The 17,638-nt window shown below is 39.3% G+C and overlaps 1 protein-coding gene across 3 annotated transcripts in view; it reads left to right on the top strand.

Moving 5' to 3' along the window:
- Nucleotides 1-17,638, top strand: part of LRCH3 (leucine rich repeats and calponin homology domain containing 3) — a 61,474-nt gene that overhangs the window by 13,688 nt on the left and 30,148 nt on the right. For all 3 annotated transcript variants that reach the window (XM_080350170.1, XM_080350171.1, XM_080350169.1), the window contains exons 2-6: nucleotides 9,857-10,001; nucleotides 11,511-11,637; nucleotides 12,400-12,505; nucleotides 12,678-12,814; nucleotides 13,767-13,876. In XM_080350170.1, the coding sequence (XP_080206296.1) occupies nucleotides 9,857-10,001; nucleotides 11,511-11,637; nucleotides 12,400-12,505; nucleotides 12,678-12,814; nucleotides 13,767-13,876 (625 nt within the window). The remainder of the gene's footprint in view (nucleotides 1-9,856; nucleotides 10,002-11,510; nucleotides 11,638-12,399; nucleotides 12,506-12,677; nucleotides 12,815-13,766; nucleotides 13,877-17,638) is intronic.

The raw sequence follows: 17,638 nt of genomic DNA, 5'->3' as shown, positions 1-17,638 counted from the left end.
AGTCACAGAGCTGTTGCAATTGCTGAGTGTATGAGGTATCTCACGAATACACATGAAAGCCAGAGTGGAGCGTTAAGCAAAGTGACAGTAGCATGAAATCTTCCTCACTGCCAGTCTCTTCAGGTAGGACTCTCGATAGCTATGAACAGCTTGTTGAGGGTGGTTTAACACTGTAATGGGTGTACTTGGAGTACCAGCTTGGCAACATGAATTTATTCAAAGGCATTGTGCTTCTTTGTGGGGGTTTTCTAGCTTGACTCAGTGTTGCTTAGGAGGTCTTGATAACTCTTCTGTCAGCACTGTCATTACTTACACAGTCATGACGTACACAGTCTGCATTATATTTTATATTAACCTGTGGTGTTGCTTTATCCATGTTATCTGACCCTCCCTTCCCCTTCCTTTTCTGAATAACCAAAAGTTGATTATGGAGTTTAAACTATAGACTATGGTATCTAGCATTGTATCTTAGAGCCTAAGGAGGAATTAGTATTTATCATACTTTTGTTTTCCTGTCTTTTCTGTGAGGTGGAGTTGTACATACGGTATAGTTTCTCGGCACAAGTCTTTTCTATTTGACATAACTTCTGTGTGTGGTACCTTCTGTACAGACTGCAAGCGGCAGGTTTTCCATGTAAAAATGGAAAGGTGAGAAAAATGAAATTGAAGGAGATTATACTGTGTGTGAAGACCTTGAAGCGCTCCGAGTGCTTACTGGCATGAGAAAAATGGGTTTCTTCAAACTTAGAGAAGTAAGGAAATGAGAAGTTGCCATGTTGACCACACAGACTTCTCTCTTACTAAGCAAATGTCTTCCCATTGCAACACAAGCTCAGCCCTTTGTTCTGGAGGTGACAGCTTGCATTGTGTCTATACTGAAGTGTATTTTTCAATATAACTTAGCATGCTTTTAAATTCTAAACAAGATTTAAAAAATATGTATTAATTGACTTTTAGATTCAGCATTCCAACTTGAGCCTGCAAAAGAATGTTTTCAGCTGAGGTTTAATGATGCTGGAGTGTAGTTTCAGGAGATGCTGTCACAACTGGCTGAAGAAGTTGCAGCCCTTTGCTATGCTCACTCCTATTTCTGTGCAGCCATTCATGTCTCCTCTGTGCTGTAAACCAGATCACTAAGAACAAGTAGCTGTAAGTTATGAAGTGACAACCAGGTTGGTTCTGCCTCAGTGAAAGTGAGAAGTTCTACTCTTGTCTTGAGTGGTCAGTTGTCTTGAAATATTTGTGGGAAAACGATGAGATGTAAAAGAAAATGAGGAATTGTTTCCTGGTTGGGAAAGAGCGTCCGTACAATCGAGGTATGTCTTTCCTGAATAATATAGGACAAGATGAGCTTGTGCCTATGGGAAGTAAAAATAGCGTAAAGTACTGGTGTTTTTGGTGGAAGAATGTCCATTTACTGGTATTCGTTCTTCATAATCCTGAGTGTGAGAATGGGGAAAAGCACGTGTCTAAAAATAAAAACAGATGAGGAAGAAATACAGGAGGAAAGGTGAAATTCATGTTGTGTATGTTGGGTTGGGGGCCTGAATCAAAGCAGCAAATCTGAACCATGTAATGATTCTAAGTCATGGTGTTGCAGCAAAACTTTTACGAAATGAGCTGAGATGGTTGCTTAATGCTAGAAGAAAATAGAATGCTTACTTAAGGGGACTCAGAACTGATTCAATTCCGAGTAATGCCTGCTTAGAAAATCCTGATTAAAGATTTTCTTTCTTCCCTCCTGTCTTTTTCTAAAAGTTTTTGTAAAGGGAAGGTTTCAACTTGTTTGTTGACGTGCAGATAACAGCTACTGTAAGGAGCCTGTGCTGCCAAAGGAAGTCACTGCCCTTACGTATCCACTGGAGATATGGTTCATGTAAGTCCTTCCTAAGATGGCTTCAGGCAACATTTGCAGTAATTTAAACAACCTAAAAATACCATGTGAGCTAACTTGACTGGTTTTCTGCCTGATGTGAAGTGGGAAGTGCTCCAATAAGCATTGCAGAATTAGTAGCTGACAGCAAAGGGCTGGTAAGGAATAGCCGATGGAGGTGACAATTTTGCACCAGTATAGTTGAATCCAAAAGGGTGTATCTCCAAGGCTTTCAGATACCGTTTTACACTGTCTTGGTTAAACTGGCATGAAAAGCTAGACATACAGGTTTTCTGCTATGATTTGACTATTTTTTTTCTTTTTTGGTTTAAATTCAGTAAGAAGTATTTTCGGGTCAAACTAAAATAGCCTCCTTTAAACCAGGTTTATCAATGAAGGGGTGTGTGCTGCCTTACGAGCTTTGTAGGTACAGTCCAAAGGCTGCTTTCTCTGTAGATAAATGCTGTACGTTTTGCACAAAAAAGAGTGAGCTGCAACGCAGCTGGCCAGGGTGGAACTGAACTTCCCCAATTTAACCGGATTTGGCGAGCTGGAGACCCTGGTTCATTTCCTCAGTGTTAAATCTCTTGCAATGTTGCTTCTCCAACTTTCACTTACTTTAGTTTGTTGGGCTTTATGTTTTAGGGTTGTTTGAATGAGAAGCTTGATTATGTTGTTGGCTGGATGCCCAAGTTTAGTGAGGAAAGGGAGCAAAACTGCTGGAAAAGAGAAGATTCGGGGGGCGGATGAGGGGTGTGTGGTGGCGTCTATCCAATGTTGGAAGCCAAGCATATGTAAAAACTTCTTTAACCTCAAACCCCATAGAAAGGGGTAGAATTAATGCCTATTTTCAAACATGGATAAACAGTTTCCCTTTGCATCATGTCTGCTGTAGCAGCACATGCGATCGCTGTTTGTATTCTGTCTGCAGCCTGAATTCCTTCATCATGCCTCCCTTTTAAAGCTATTGAGTTCTGCCCCCTGTTCATCTGAAAAGTGGTTGCATCTCATTGCTGAAGTGTTTGCTTTGCTCCAGCGTGTGCCATGATATACTGTGTTGTGTGCACAGGTATGTATCTGTAATGAGCAAAACTTGGGAATATAATATAAGCCTTATCACAAACCTGTATTTGCTACTCTGAGAAGAACTCTGTGTTTTATTAGAAGTCTGTGTGTTGAGGAACAAAACAAAAGGCAGTTTCACTGTTACTATTAACCAGCTAGTCCAAATCTCAGCTACTGCAAAAATTCATGGTCCCTTTCTTCTCTACACGTGCAGCCACACATTCTTGTCCTTATATTGATGTTAGAGATTACACAACTGCAGCATGAATCAGATCACGCCTCAGAAGGGCTGAAAACTATTTGTGGCTCTGTTTCTTTTTTGTGGGATTTGCTCTCAGTGATGAGACCCGACTGGCTGCGTGGCTGCACAATTGGAAGTGCTGGCGCAAGGGAGGGGATGATAACACATGGCCAGTGAGGAGTTGTTCCCTTTGCTGGCTTAGAGTTGCTGACTGTGAAACCAGGGTCTACATTGAAATATTAAAGCTGACAGTTTGAGCCGTTTAGGCTACTGATTTTCCTGCTCTACAGCCAACCAGAGGAAAAGCAACAGGAGCTGATGGAACATCAGGAGTTCTCAGTTCCTTGTGCGGACTGGAGCTTGTTGGGTTTTGGTTTGTGTTTTGGTTTGGTTTGTTTTTTTCAAATAAACAAGTGTTATTATTCCTTGCAAAAGGAAAACGAAATTACTTTGCAGAGGAAGTGGCTCCGTATTGCAAATTGTTACCCTGATTAGAATGTTTTTCCTCTTGCAGTATTCATGTGGTCTGTGCCTATGAGAAAGTTGTGCGTTTGTTGGGATGTACAGCAGCTGACATTAAGTGCACGACTGTAAAATACGTGCTTGTATTTAGTCAGTGCTTTTTATGGTGACACCTGTGAGGTTTTCATTTGTGTGCAAAAGAGAAAGCTAAACTACAGCAAATATACATTAAAATCACATGGAGAGAAAAAAAGGGAGGGAGAATGGAAGTTGGTGTTCTGTTTTCCTCTGATCCCAGGTATGACTGAGTTCTCTTATTTAGTATAATTAAAGTTCTTACAGATCTTTGTACATAGATTTTTCTAGTCTTCACAGAGAATGGTGAATGTTGCAGAGGCTATGCTCAGGAACAGTTGTACTTGATTCATTTCTTGGTTCTATGGAATGTGTTTTAATGGAGAAGAGTTGCTAAAAAACAAAGCAAACAAATGAAAAAATCCCACTAGTGTAATTGAAGCAGTTTGTAAGGTAAATTCTGCAAAACTCCTTTGTGTGACTGTTCTTAAGATGCTCTGAGTTATAGAAAAAAACCAAAAGCTAGCAAAGTTTCATTTGGGAATCTCAGTGTTGAAGGAAAAGGTAAATGGCTTCAAGCAAGGGATTTGTGAGAGTTCTTCAGAGAAGTGAAGGCTTTTCTTGTTTTTTAAAACCTTTGGCAAGAGGCTTTGTTATTTGTATTGAATGTTCCAAAATAAAAGTGTAGCCAGAGGAAATAGCACATGTGCAACTTTGATCCACACATCTGAAACTTGACAATGATTTGGCAATGATTTGAATCAGGTTTTAAAAAGAACACCATTAAACAGCTTTGATTAAAAGCGTGATGCAAACCTGGTCTTTAGCACACAAGGCAGGAAATCTACAGGGCTGATCACAGTGTGAAGTGTGATCTTTCAATTTGTTGTGCATGTTCTGCAGTACATTCTCAGGTGGGTGAAGCAGGTTGGTGGTAAACTCTGTGTTTCAGGGACAGCGGTGCAAAGTTGGCATGTGGAAGAAACCACTGACCTTTGCCTCATTTTCTGTAACTGCAGAAATCATACACTGTTGATGTTGCAAAAAACAGCGTCTCAGAGATTCTTGGTTACAAAATGTTAGTCCATGCGAATGGTTAAAACGCAGTTTAACGCTGCTGGTAATGCTGCTAAATAGGAATGTGATCATGTGTATCAAGGATGGATCTGCTGAGAATTGGAATGTGATAAGTGTATCAAGGATGTATGTCTGAATCTAATTTTCCGTCATGAAATATTGGGAATTGAAATTAGAAATTGGAGGACGTAGTTCATTACAGGGCTACAAAAATAATGTAGGTGAAAACAGACTTCATTATGTCTGTTATATGGGTATTCAGGCTTGGGCAGTGGCACTGTTGCATTGGCAGCGTGCATCACCAAGGAAAACAAGGAAGAGCCTCATCTCTGGTCAGCAAATGCCACCTTCTTTCACCTTAGCTTAATAGTTGTACAACAAGTGTATCTTAGATACATGGGAGAATCATTGGGAAAAGTTCAGGTTTGACAGGACTGGCTGGTAGAAGGTGAGTCAGGAGATGACATTTCTGAGGTTTGTTTTAAATTAGGGTATGACAAAAGTGGCAGTGTTAAGTCACAGCAGGCAGGAAGAGGTAAAAGCCACCACTGTGGTGTCAGGAAATCCTGCAGGTGTGAAATGAAGCTCTGAGGATGCCAATGGTTTTAGAGCTTAGAAAGGAAAACATTGCCAGGTACTGAGTACAGAGACCTGCAAAGTCAGAATCATATCAGAGGTATTCTTTTATCATGATTTTGAGTTTTCTTGTGCAAGAAAACAGTCAGTATAATAATCGCAGTAGCTCATCTGCTTAGGACTGTGCTTTCATTTTATTCATTTTCTTTTAGTAGCTTTATGGGAATGTTTCCTGAAAATCATCAGGATCACAAGGATTGCTCTTCTCCGATTCTAATTTCAAGTTCTGAAATGTTTGGCAGGTGAAACAAATCAATTCATAAAACTGGGATCAATACATAACAATGTGCTGCCAATGCATTTGGGAATGTAATTAATTGTTCTAATAGAATTGATTCTAATTGATCACAGATTCAGCCTGACATGTGAGAGCAATAGCTGTAAATGCCAAGTTCAGGTGAGCTGCTTTCTGTATCTGCGAGGTTACAATTACATCAGCCACTTCAAGGCTATTCTTTGGTGTTTTATGAGAAGCTGATGATTGCGGTTTTGTTGTTATCATTGTGAAACTGTGGAATTTGCTTCTGGTCTTTGAGTTGCATGTGGGGATAAAAAACATGTTTACACAGTTCCAGATTTTGCGTGTATTTCTTGAGCAGCTGTGCTTTGTCCTCTTACAGCACTCCATTCTGCCTTTTTCCTTTTGTCACTATACTGGTTGTCAGCCCTCTTGGCTTATCTAATTATTTATATGAAAATATATTTCTGTCTATAAGTTGCAAGCTAATATATCTTAGATTTGTCTGGTATAAAAGGAAACCTGTGTTTTTAAGATATAACACTTCCTAGTTTTAGGGGAACAGAAGCCTTTCTTGCCTTTCAGCTGTAGTCGTCCTAGTTGAGGACAGCATGTAGGAGCCAGTGTCACCATCAGGATTCACATTAATTCACGGATACTCGTATTGTTGCATTCATGCGCATTCATGGCTGGTGTCACACAGTGACAACAGGGATGTTACAGAAGGGATGATACATCGCGGGTGGGACCCAACAGTTTACAGCTGCTGACATAATATCACCATCTCTCTTACGCCAGCGTTTCACCAGCGGGTGTTACGGTGATTGCTGACTTTTGGTTTTGAACAGACAGCCCAAAATTGAGGCTCTGCTGGCTTACATTTTAAAATAAATAAATAAATAAGATTTTAAATGTGTGTGGGGAACACATGCAGGTCCCTGGTGACAAAAGGCAGATTTTTATCAACAACGTTTCGTAGCGCAGGCCAGGCCTAGGACTGGCCCTCATTGTCATAGTTGATTGGAATGGGAGCCGAAGCCGTATTCCCATCGGAACAGGATTAGCGGACTGGTCACATTAGCATCCCATGATGAACTGGAATTCACCACCACCCAGCTGGTCTGAGTGCCAGCAACAGTTGAGCTGCAGCTCCCTCTCTTTATAGCGTATGTAGCCAGCTAAAGTACCCGATACCCTAAACAGTGCAGCTTTATGCATCAGTGATTTTCCTTTGGAGACAAACTTTGTGTTGCAGATTAAGTTAAAGATGTGCAAACACAGCCCTGCGAATGTTTGATGTTAGAGAAACATTCTTCTTTGAGCAGAAGAGTTTACGTTTAATGCCAAATGATGCAATTTGAAAAGTAGTGTGTTCTCTAGTCACATATAACGTTGGATTTTATGGCTTTCTGAAGAATCCCAATTAAGATGGGAAGGGTCAGTGATCTGGCTCCACTCTGAGATTTCATTTTTGTGTTCGTCCCGTTGGCTTTTTTATCTTTCACAAAGAGCTTAGTTCCAAAGAACGCTTCCCATCTACCAAAATTCCACATGATGTTGTCTTCAAATAAACACATTCATTTTTAGCAGGCTAGAAGAACCCTTTTTAAAGATAACAGTAATTTTTAGTCCATGAAATGTGAACACAAATAAATCCTAGTTCAAATTATAATAGCCGTATTTCACTCATATGCATCTTAGGATATACACAAATACTTTACTGATTCCTTTCCACACATGCAACTTAAAGACTAGAAGCAAATTCCACTTTACTGATTCCTTTACTGTCTACAGATTCTTAAGCAGGTTCTACTCAGTCCGATTCATTTGCTGTTTCCACTTAGGCCGGAGTTCGATGGATGCATTAAATCAGCAAAATAATCCCTGCTGCCAGAACAGGGGACTTTGCTGCCCGCGCTGTTGTTTTCTCCCTGGTGCTGGCACAGAGTTTATGGGGCTGTGCGATCAGAAAAACTCATGTATTGAATTTCAATCAGAGTTTCCCACAAACTCTGGCAATACAAAGGGCCTGGGATGAGCAACAGAAGTAAGAAAACTTTGGGGTTGGCAGTAGCAGGAAGCAGGATCCATCACTGTGGCCCTTATTTGCATTTTATGCATTTATCTGATGTTTTATCTGGATTAGTGTATAGTAAGATGAAGGTGTTTATGGAAGCTGTCTTCAGCGATCTGTGAATACAGGGTCTTGTTTGCTCTTAGAAGAAAAAAAAGCAGGTAGAAGGTTGCGTCCCAAAAAATGGAAAAGGGGACAAAGATCTCGAACTTTTTTCTGTCATAAGGGAGTTAAACAATTCTAGATATGCAATGCAGACTTAACGATGATTGCTTCTGTTTTGTAATTTTAGCTCCCACTATTGGAGCTGGTCAGAAATGTTCATTTTAAAGTGTTTGGTTTTCAAAATCAAATTTGGACGAGTTTAAGCTGACCTCATATTTGAGGCTGACACAAGCTGCAAAGAAGCATGTAGTGTGTTTGGGGTTTTTTTATTATTAATAAATTTACTGTTGTTATTACCATTTCCTTTATACTCGTTGCAAAACAAACAAGGAGTTTTGCTATGTTCTCTGTTACCTTTTGGTATTGGTGGATTAGAAGTTCCCATGATTTTCATGTTTTCTCATGTGTGTGCACTGTGTAACATCTGCTGAACTTGATACCCACCGTAGCCTCTGCTATAGTTGGCTTCAGTCACACCTGTAGATTGGATAATGCAGTTCCTTCCCACTTGTGCTTTCAAGTACAAAGTTTTTCACAGTATTTCTTTCTACTGAGATTTTTAATTACTGATTGTTTATCAATAGTAGCTGATGGCTTGTTCTACACCTTGATGTAGACCTAGAGTCAGCTCCAGCTGCTCTTGGAGTCTCTTATTTTCCTTGGGCAACCTAGAGCAGCAGACATGGAAACAGTGCGAGGCAGGATAGCTGGCAGTTTGTTGTATGTGTTTTGGGGTGGGAGCTTTTATCCTTTTGTGCTGATGAGGAGCAAATGAAATACAAAACTAATAAAGAAAATAGCAATTAAATTTGGATTATGTTTTTTTTAATCCTTCGTGACACCGATTCAGGTCAGATGGGTTTTTACAACAGATGTCTGCCCTCCCTTAAAAATGTAAAGGTGAGATGTCAGTTTATTAAACAGGCGTTGACCCTAGGAACTCCCTGCTGACACAAGGTGTAAGAATAACCCCTGTGAGAGTTAAGTGCTGGATGTGTTTGTGAGAACTGTCCTTTGGCACGTATGAGCAAGAGCTTTCCTTGACCTTTACAGGAAAAAGAACCCTTGGCAACTGCATTATTTATCACAATGCAGCTTTTACTCTTGAAAGAGAGTAATACTGATGGATATTTCATACGTACGGACTGGTAATTGGAACTGGCTAAGGAAAAATATAGATTCTTCAAATACAAACATTTGGTAGTGGTTTTGGTTAAACTTGTGTCTCTTGCCAAGCAAGGAATGTATGATCACAAAGAAACAGTAAACCTTACTGCTGGCAGCAAGCAGAGCATTTCTCTCCTGCTGGAGAGATCTTTTATTGAAAATCCCTCCATTGCTTGGTTGAGATTACAGGCTCGAACTAGTACCTCCTTCTGAAGGAGGGAATGATTTGGATGGAGTACAGTGTGTGCCTCATGCTTCCCCTGTTGGAACTGTAACCTACAAATATGCATATATCTATATAAAGGATATATTTTAAACCAGAAATCTGAAGCTGAGATTTCCATATAGCAGGGGGTAACTTAGTAGGGGGCTGGGAGAAAAATACTTTATGATTCTTTTCATGACAGCACTGCCCAGCCAATACCAACTCCATAATCTAGAGATGGTCCTGGAACAGAGATTTGAAGCTGGGCTTTCAGCATCTTAAACCATCTTCCTCTAAGCAGAAGGCAGTTTGGGATGTTTAAGCATGACTATGAAAGGAATGTTCCATCTGGCTCTCCCTTTTTCATTGCAGATGTAAGATTTTAAAAGATGTTGATTTATTTTGTGTGTGAATTGAGAGTTGCTTCATCATCCTGAAAATTTTACAGGCAGGACAGTGAAAATTATTCCTGTCCAATTGTTCCATCACTGTGTGTGATGGCGAATATACAGACTATACTTGTCCTCGTGAAGTTTTAAGACAGCTTTACTGAATGTTTCTTTTTTCCCTCCCTTCAGATTTCTCCCGGAACAGACTGTCAGAGCTTCCAGCAGAGGCATGTCACTTCGTCTCCCTCGAGAGTCTTAACTTGTACCAGAACTGCATTCGATATATCCCAGAGGCTGTTTTGAACTTACAGTCCTTAACGTTTCTAAATATCAGGTAATGATTGTCTCAGAAATTTTGCTCTAGCATCAGTAGTCGAGGTTTATAAATGTTGATGCATCCATAAGTAGCGCTAACATGGTGTATAATCTTCACATTGTTATATTTATGTCATTGATTCAAAGCAACCCAAATCAGTCTTACCCACTTAGGTGGATCAGGGAGCGTGAGGAGTAAGCAACAGCTTGTAGAAGTGGAGGATGAAGAGGAAAGCTAATTCCAATGTAAAGGACTCAAAAAATCAATTGCAGTAGTTTTCATGTGAAACACAGGCATGCAGACTGAAAAGAGAGGATGGAGCTTTTGGATAGTCTTCACAATTCGACTCTCGGCAGCTGAATAAGGCTTGTGCAATTGATCTTTACCTTTGCTGTACTGGTGTCTTTTAAAGGTCTTTCTCTGCCAGCATTAAAAGCTAATTGCTGCAACGTGGCCTGTTGATGAAATTCAACTGTGTACAGTGTCCTCCATTTGTAGAAGGTCTTTTAAGAGGTGTGGAAAGTCATTCATCACAAATTGGCAGTGATATCTATCACAAAAGTCTTCAGGCCATTTCCTTCTGCTGTTAGACCTCTGCCAGTTTATTATGCATATGTTTCTTTATTTTCTTTTTTTATTGATGGTGAGAATTGTAGGAATAGGATATGAATCAGGTATGGGTTTCCTATTGTTGTGATCTCCGGTAGGTGCAGTCCAATTACCATCATTTTACAAACTGCGCTTGGTTCACCTGTTGCTCAGAACATCTCTTTTTTTTGCCTTAATAGTAGGGAAATCGATGTTTCAAGCATGAAATGATACAGCAGCATATTTGGGTAAATTTCAACACCTAATCAAAGCCTTAGTTAAGGTCCTAATAGCTTTTCTTTTAATTATCCAGTCACTCCTCCTTGTTACATTTTGTTTTGGAAGGACATCTTTGTCTTTCACAATCCATTCTTACTCTGCCTGATTCTCACCCAAGGTTACAATCCAGTCATGTGACCTCATATTTGCTCAAATAGTGGTTTATTATGAAATGTCCAAGACTATATTTTGGAATAGTGGAATCCGTCCTACCAAGATTCTTGATCCACATGACTTACTGAATATTTAAAGTATATTTCTAATTGAGTAAGTAATTACTTTCTCTGTGACATTTTGTGTGTGCCGACCTGCAATACTACCTGTCGTAAGGGCTTTTGCAAAACGCTGTTCAAGCACACTCCTTTGTGACAGGAGTGGCCAGTTATCAAAAGCACGTGAAAAGACAGGAAAATATCGTATTCCCCAGCACTGTGTTTGAAAACATCTGATCAGGCTTGGTACTTGATATTCAGAGTTTGTTCACACATCATTAGATAAAGCAAGTAATGAAGAAGGGTTTGATGGAACTAATTTTACAGTAATTATATACAAACTGATCATCTAAATGGATGCTTTTTGCATGTGTCTTTCATTGCATTAAGATGTGAGGTGATTTCTCATTAGAGTTCTGATGATTTTGTTTTCTTTCTGTCCAAAAAGTCGCAACCAGCTTTCAACATTGCCAGTACACCTCTGTAGCCTACCGCTAAAGGTTTTGATAGCGAGTAATAATAAGTTGGTTTCAATACCTGAAGAAATTGGACAGCTCAGACAGCTGACAGAGCTTGTAAGTATACAGTTATTTTTTAACTATTAGTGTTCAGTCTTTGATTTTTAATTGATGTGTTTAATAGGTTTGGAAGTGCTTCAGAAGAAATAACAGGGTTTTTTAGACTGATGCTATCTGGGCATGTGCAAGATCAACATCGCATTTCTCATTCTGCTGAGAACTTTGTGGTTGTAAGCCAGTCACTTGTATGCAATAAGTTACTTAAATCTGTTCGTAGCCTAAGGAAGATTTTTATTTGCCATAATATCTCCAGCTATGTTTTGACATCGTATAGAGGTGTTAGAAAAATGTTTGAAATACTCTGAGATTAAATAAAAATATATATATTGTAGTAAAATGCCTTGCATTGGACAGCAAATGCTCCACGTCATTTTAATGAAGAGTCTTCCCTGTTTTTGAAAGGAAGGCTGGATGGAATTAGTGCTGTTAGTGCATTGTTTCTGGCAAAAAGCTTTTATATAGCAAGTTGCGCTGTCTCAAATAACATGCAATAACTTGAATGAGATAACTTGAAATAGACTTCTACATCTGAATGCTTAATCTTTTAAATCTTTTATTGCCCGTTATATTTAAAATTAGAATAATGCTTTACATCGTCAATGAGATGTAATGAACGTAAGGATCTGAGGTGTTGTGTAAATGGTTGTCTTTTTATTTCAGTCCCTAAATAAAACGCTATATATTGTAAGTAACAGAGGCTTACCAGTCAGTGCTGGTAATGTCAAAACCACTAACTCATTCTTTGCTCTTGCTTTGTAGGATGTGAGCTGTAATGAAATACAGACAATACCTCCGCAGATTGGCAATTTGGAATCCTTGCGGGACCTAAATGTCAGAAGAAATAATTTGGTGCGTTTACCTGAAGGTGAGATAAAGGCTGTCAGTTGTAACAGCAGAATTTTCAAGCACTTCTTTATTTCCAATTCACTTTTCTTCCTCTGAGAACTAGAAGCGGTGTAGTTGAATATTTTGTCAAACACATATTTTTATACTCTTGCTTTTACATCTACTGAATTGTGTTTATTTTCTATCTGCAGAACTTGCTGAGTTACCTTTGATTCGATTAGATTTCTCCTGCAACAAAATAACAACAATACCAGTTTGTTATAGGAACCTCAGACATCTGCAGACCATCATGTTAGAAAACAATCCTCTCCAGTCACCCCCTGCACAGGTAAACTGCAGCAAGGAATTCGGATGATGAGTTCAACTAACAAGGGAAGAACAAAGTTAACAGCTGAAGCATTATATTACAAACTTTATTTAAGAACAAGAGAACTTGAAACAGATTTTATTGTCTAAAACGGTTAAATACACAGCACAGGTTGAAAAATCTGTTTTTCTTACTTTACTGTATTGGAAGTCTCACCTGTGGGATATTAATAAGAATTCCACTCTTGGTATTGTATTAAAGTTAGCTGAACGTTTCTGCTTTCATTGTAGGAGAGAGAAAGCTCTCTTAGGCAAGAGTGGGTTTTGTGCCACTCAGATGTCAAAATTTCGACTGAGGCCTCAGTGCTGCTCTGTGCAGGTTCACTTTGCAGCAAAGTGCTCAAATTGGCCTTTGAGCTAGAAACTGCAATATGGTTAGTGAGTAATTTGATTTTTAATGTGGCTGTAAAAGCCCTTGGGTGTTTTAAGTTCTCCTGTGAGCTGCTGCTTCCGAGTCAGCAGTAGCACTTGCTAAGACCAATGGCTTCAGCAGGGCTTTGCCTCTGTTTTGAAAGCCAAGACGGCTGTTACTTGCTTCCTTCACTGTAAACTGGAGCTTGCTCTGGCAATCCACTGCAATTCAAAGCTGGACATCCATGGGATGTGTCTGTTCTGTTGCCAAGAGCATAAATTCTAGTACTTGAAAATGCTTATGTCATGTTTGCATGGGGAAGTTTCAGCATCCAGCTGACAAAGTTGTGTGCAGACCAGGTGTACTTGAAGGACAGCTTCCATTTGTCTCTCACGGGCATGCTGTGGTGCTCCCCTATAGCTGTTTCTCTAAAATGCAGTAAGATAAGAAGATGCACTGGTTGACATAAATATGCCTATTTGTTACTCTCAACTACAGGTTAAATGTCTGCAGTACTTTGAAAACGTATTGTCAAATTATACTTGTGTATTTTTTTTTTAAGATATGTATAAAAGGAAAAATTCACATATTTAAATACCTGAACATAGAAGCATGCAAGATAGCTCCAGACTTGCCTGATTATGATAGGAGACCCATGGGATTTGGATCCTGGTAAGTTTGGCACAACCTGAGTTCCTTGTTTTGATGACATTCGGGAAAATTTTATCCGTTATCTGAGTTAAAAAATAAATCCAAGGCCTGTTCATTGGTAAGTGCATTGATGGAGGTGGCTTTGAAGAGTATCATCTGTGTTATCTCGTGGTGTATTCTAACAAGATACCACTACGTAAGAAGCAAGGAGCAGTTCAGAAGAAAACCTGGGTAATATCATATGAAAGGCAGCGTAAGAGCTGATACACTGTAATAACAGTGTGTTGGTATCTTCATAATATAGGGATTGCTCTCGTGTTAAGGTGTTCAGTTTATGAGATCTTAATATTTTCCACATCCTTACTGAAGTATATCCCTGCTGTGATTATTTTTAACCTTCTGTACAGAATTTTATAACTACTTGCTTGAACTACAGGTGTAAGAGCTGATCTCCACCCCGTTAGTAAACTGTTATTCTTGGCAAACTTTCACTTGGCACGATTCTTTAGCGTTGTAACACAAATATTGGAATAGTCAACCTTATCAGCTGCTAAATTAAGATGTCTAGAGAAAAGCAGCGGTTAAGATTATTCCTTTTACATGATACAGAAGAAAGGGAGTCAGTAAAGTATGAAACTAAATATATATAAAAAATACCTCGGTCACCTTGGAAGGTGGTAATAAGGTGTGGAGGAATAAGTTTGCTAGCGAATATACCACTATCTGAGCAGCAATAAAACACAGATCAGAGGGTCTCACGATAAATCATCATGGGTCAGATCTGCGAGGAAGAATTTGCATGAGAGACTGACAGAGTGATTCTTCATCAGCACTGAATGTCGTAAATTATTTTTCTAGGTGAGATCAATATATAAGCATTTTATGAGTGTTACTCAGTTTCTTAGAGCTGTTGCAGATGGTTTCTACATAATATTGGAGATACTGTCCTGTTGCTGAGAAGTCTCTAAATGTTAAACTGTCATGATCTGTGTAGCATAGTTTATTTTTTTTAATAGAAACTCCAACAAAATCAGTGGGCTGTGTGATTGCTGATTTATTGTTGTCTGTAGCTGTAAATTACTTTGAAAGTTTTCATTTATTTGTGAAATGAGAAGAATTTATGTATTTTAATCATAGCTTGGAATTATGAATGAAAAAACAAGGGCAGAACTGGTTGAGGGTGCTTTTCTAGACTTGCTTCCAGATTCAGCTGCATGAAATGAGCTTCAGCTGCCTTCCCTGTCGCTGTATTTCCATCCCCAAGAGGAGACAAGGGTTGGTGATAGAATTGTTTGTTTTTACCATACTATTTAGGGCCTTTAGTGTTGCAGGTGGTTCCTCATGTGTTCTTATGGAACTTGGGACCTGAGAAATAAAAGCATTCAGCTACAATATAGTTAATATTTCCAGGCAAGTCACAAGAGCTTTATGTTTGTTATCTTCAAAGGTGACCAACAGAAATAAGATATCAGGCAGTACCCCTAGACTTTGTTGCTGTTTTATCTGATAAGCGAGGTGAAATACCATGGAAGTTAAGAATCTGAAACTGAGTTGTAGAGATTCTTAAAGTTTAAGGAAGTTTCAGTCATGCTGTCAGTTGACTCTTGATCAAACATTTTTTAACAACAAAGTTGTTAACGCTGCTAATGAAACAAGATATTACGACAGGAAGTGTGGTGTGGAGGTCACTGTGCAGCCGATTGTTTGGTTTAACTTTGTCAAATTATATTGAACTGTTTGACCAGAGTGAAATCTTGTATGTTACAGGCCTTTTCTATGCATAAGCTATGTGAGGTTTATCTCACAGCAAGTGTTGACCTGCTGCAGTCAGTCTCATTTGCAACACTGAAGTTCAGAGCAGCTGAGGATGGCACTGGAGTGAATATATTGATGGGAGGCAGAACTGTCGAAGCCACATAGCAGTTCTTTAGGTGCTTAGGCAGACTGCTGTAGTCCAGAGTTACAAGGCTTAAAATATGAAATATTCATGCATGAACCAATGTAGTGGGTATTCTGGGACTTGGGTTCTTTCTTACAGGAGGTAAAAATGTGTGGTTTAGGGTGGCTTTGGGGCTGTGTCTTTGAAACGTTGGCAAGTGGTGTCTTCCTTTGGCTGTTGGCCTTACCAGACATTCGGTTTCTTATCCTTTGACTTCAAGCCTTATGTAGCTTCCTGGATAAGTTGTAATTGCCTCAAAATGCTCTGATCTATCCAAGTGCCTTTGTTGTTCCTTGCAGCTTGTTGATCAGGGAGGAATAAAAATCCCAAGTCTCAGCTGATTTTGGGATGTCTGCTGTATGATTATAAACATGTGAAGTGTGCAGCATTGCATAGCTGCTTTTAGATATGAGAGCTGGTGAGAGAGAAAGCAGCTTTCATGTTTAAAAATAAGAGTTCTGGGCACGGTGATTAGGAATTTTTGAGGTTCCAGATAAACTTAGTTGTAGATTTATTGCTTTTCAAAATCTCTAATTGAAAAGGATTAAAAGAAAAAAAAAATAGTGTCAAGGTACTTCCCCAGTTTTGAAATGTAGCCAAAGAATCATTTCAATACTCTTCTATTTGCAATAATTGTTCAGCTTCGAACAGGGTTCTCAGGAGATTCTGAAAATATTGTTGCCTTTATATGGTGTTATACTGCAGATGGATTTTTCTTTGACTTAGAGTTTAAATCCAATATTTGAGTACTGTGAACTGTTAGCCTAAGTATGCTTCTGTTGTCAGTGGTTCAGGCTAATAGTTCTTTAACTGCACTGGGAGATTTCATGGTCCTTCTTTTTCTTCCCCACCCACAAGAAGTTTGGTTTGTTTTTTTGTCATTCTTTTTTTCTAGGCATTTACTATGCAGGTGATCTTTCTGTTGAAATACAGGGCCATAAAGGTGGAACTCTTGAGTTAAGCAAGACTCCATGCAGATGCAAGAGCTCCTCTTTTGGTGTACGTTTGCAGAATCTAGATCTGCATAGAGGCAGATGTATTCCCTAACATTTTTCATCTGTAGCCCTCCATTCTGCCTCTTACTGTTTTGCTGGTTCATGTCTATCTGAAATTTAAAATAGCCCAAGGTAACAGTCTCTCACTGTTGTACGAAGTCCCGTGCATGCATACAGTGCTGCATGAATTGTGGTAATAACAGTAATAATAGTAATTTGAAAATAAATATTTCCTGAAAGAGGGATTTCAGAGGCACCAACAACTTGAGAGCAATACCAATAAGAAAATGGCCTGCAATTGAGTCACCATGGGGTGAAGCAATTAGCTTCCTGAAATTCATTCATCCTTGTATATTATGTAGTAATTACTGCTGCAGTTCTCCCTGGGGCATCGAGTGCCAGCAGGACAGTGGAGCTGTTGTGAGATGCCATCTGCAGAGGATCAGACACGTCCCATTGTCTCTGTTGCTGGAGCTCTCTGCGGCAGTTGCCAGACTTGACATCTGTGGTGGCTGTACTGTTGAATTATGGACTTTCTGAGCCCAGAAAGTTGGAGAAGAACTGGGTGGCTGCTTCGTTATGTGTATTGTAGCACTGGACACGTGTCTAACACCTTTTGTCTAGACATGGCATTGACGAAGTCAGGCTCTCTAGGTGAAAACTGTACTGCTGTATTTATTATATTATGAAATATTTGAAATACTGTCCAGCCTTCTGCACGGTTTCTTAGGTAGGTGATTATGAGGAAGATGACAGAAGTGTAATACTTTCTGCTTACTTTTGTGTTGAAGTGTATTCTGATACACTTTTAGTAATTTTGCATGGTTTTGTGCTTATTACAAAAAAAGT

Source organism: Nesoenas mayeri (assembly GCF_963082525.1).
Source record: "Nesoenas mayeri genome assembly, chromosome: 9".
NCBI lineage: Eukaryota > Metazoa > Chordata > Aves > Columbiformes > Columbidae > Nesoenas > Nesoenas mayeri.
The sequence above is the reverse complement of the archived record's forward strand: the minus strand, read 5'-3'. Positions and strand labels throughout refer to the sequence as shown.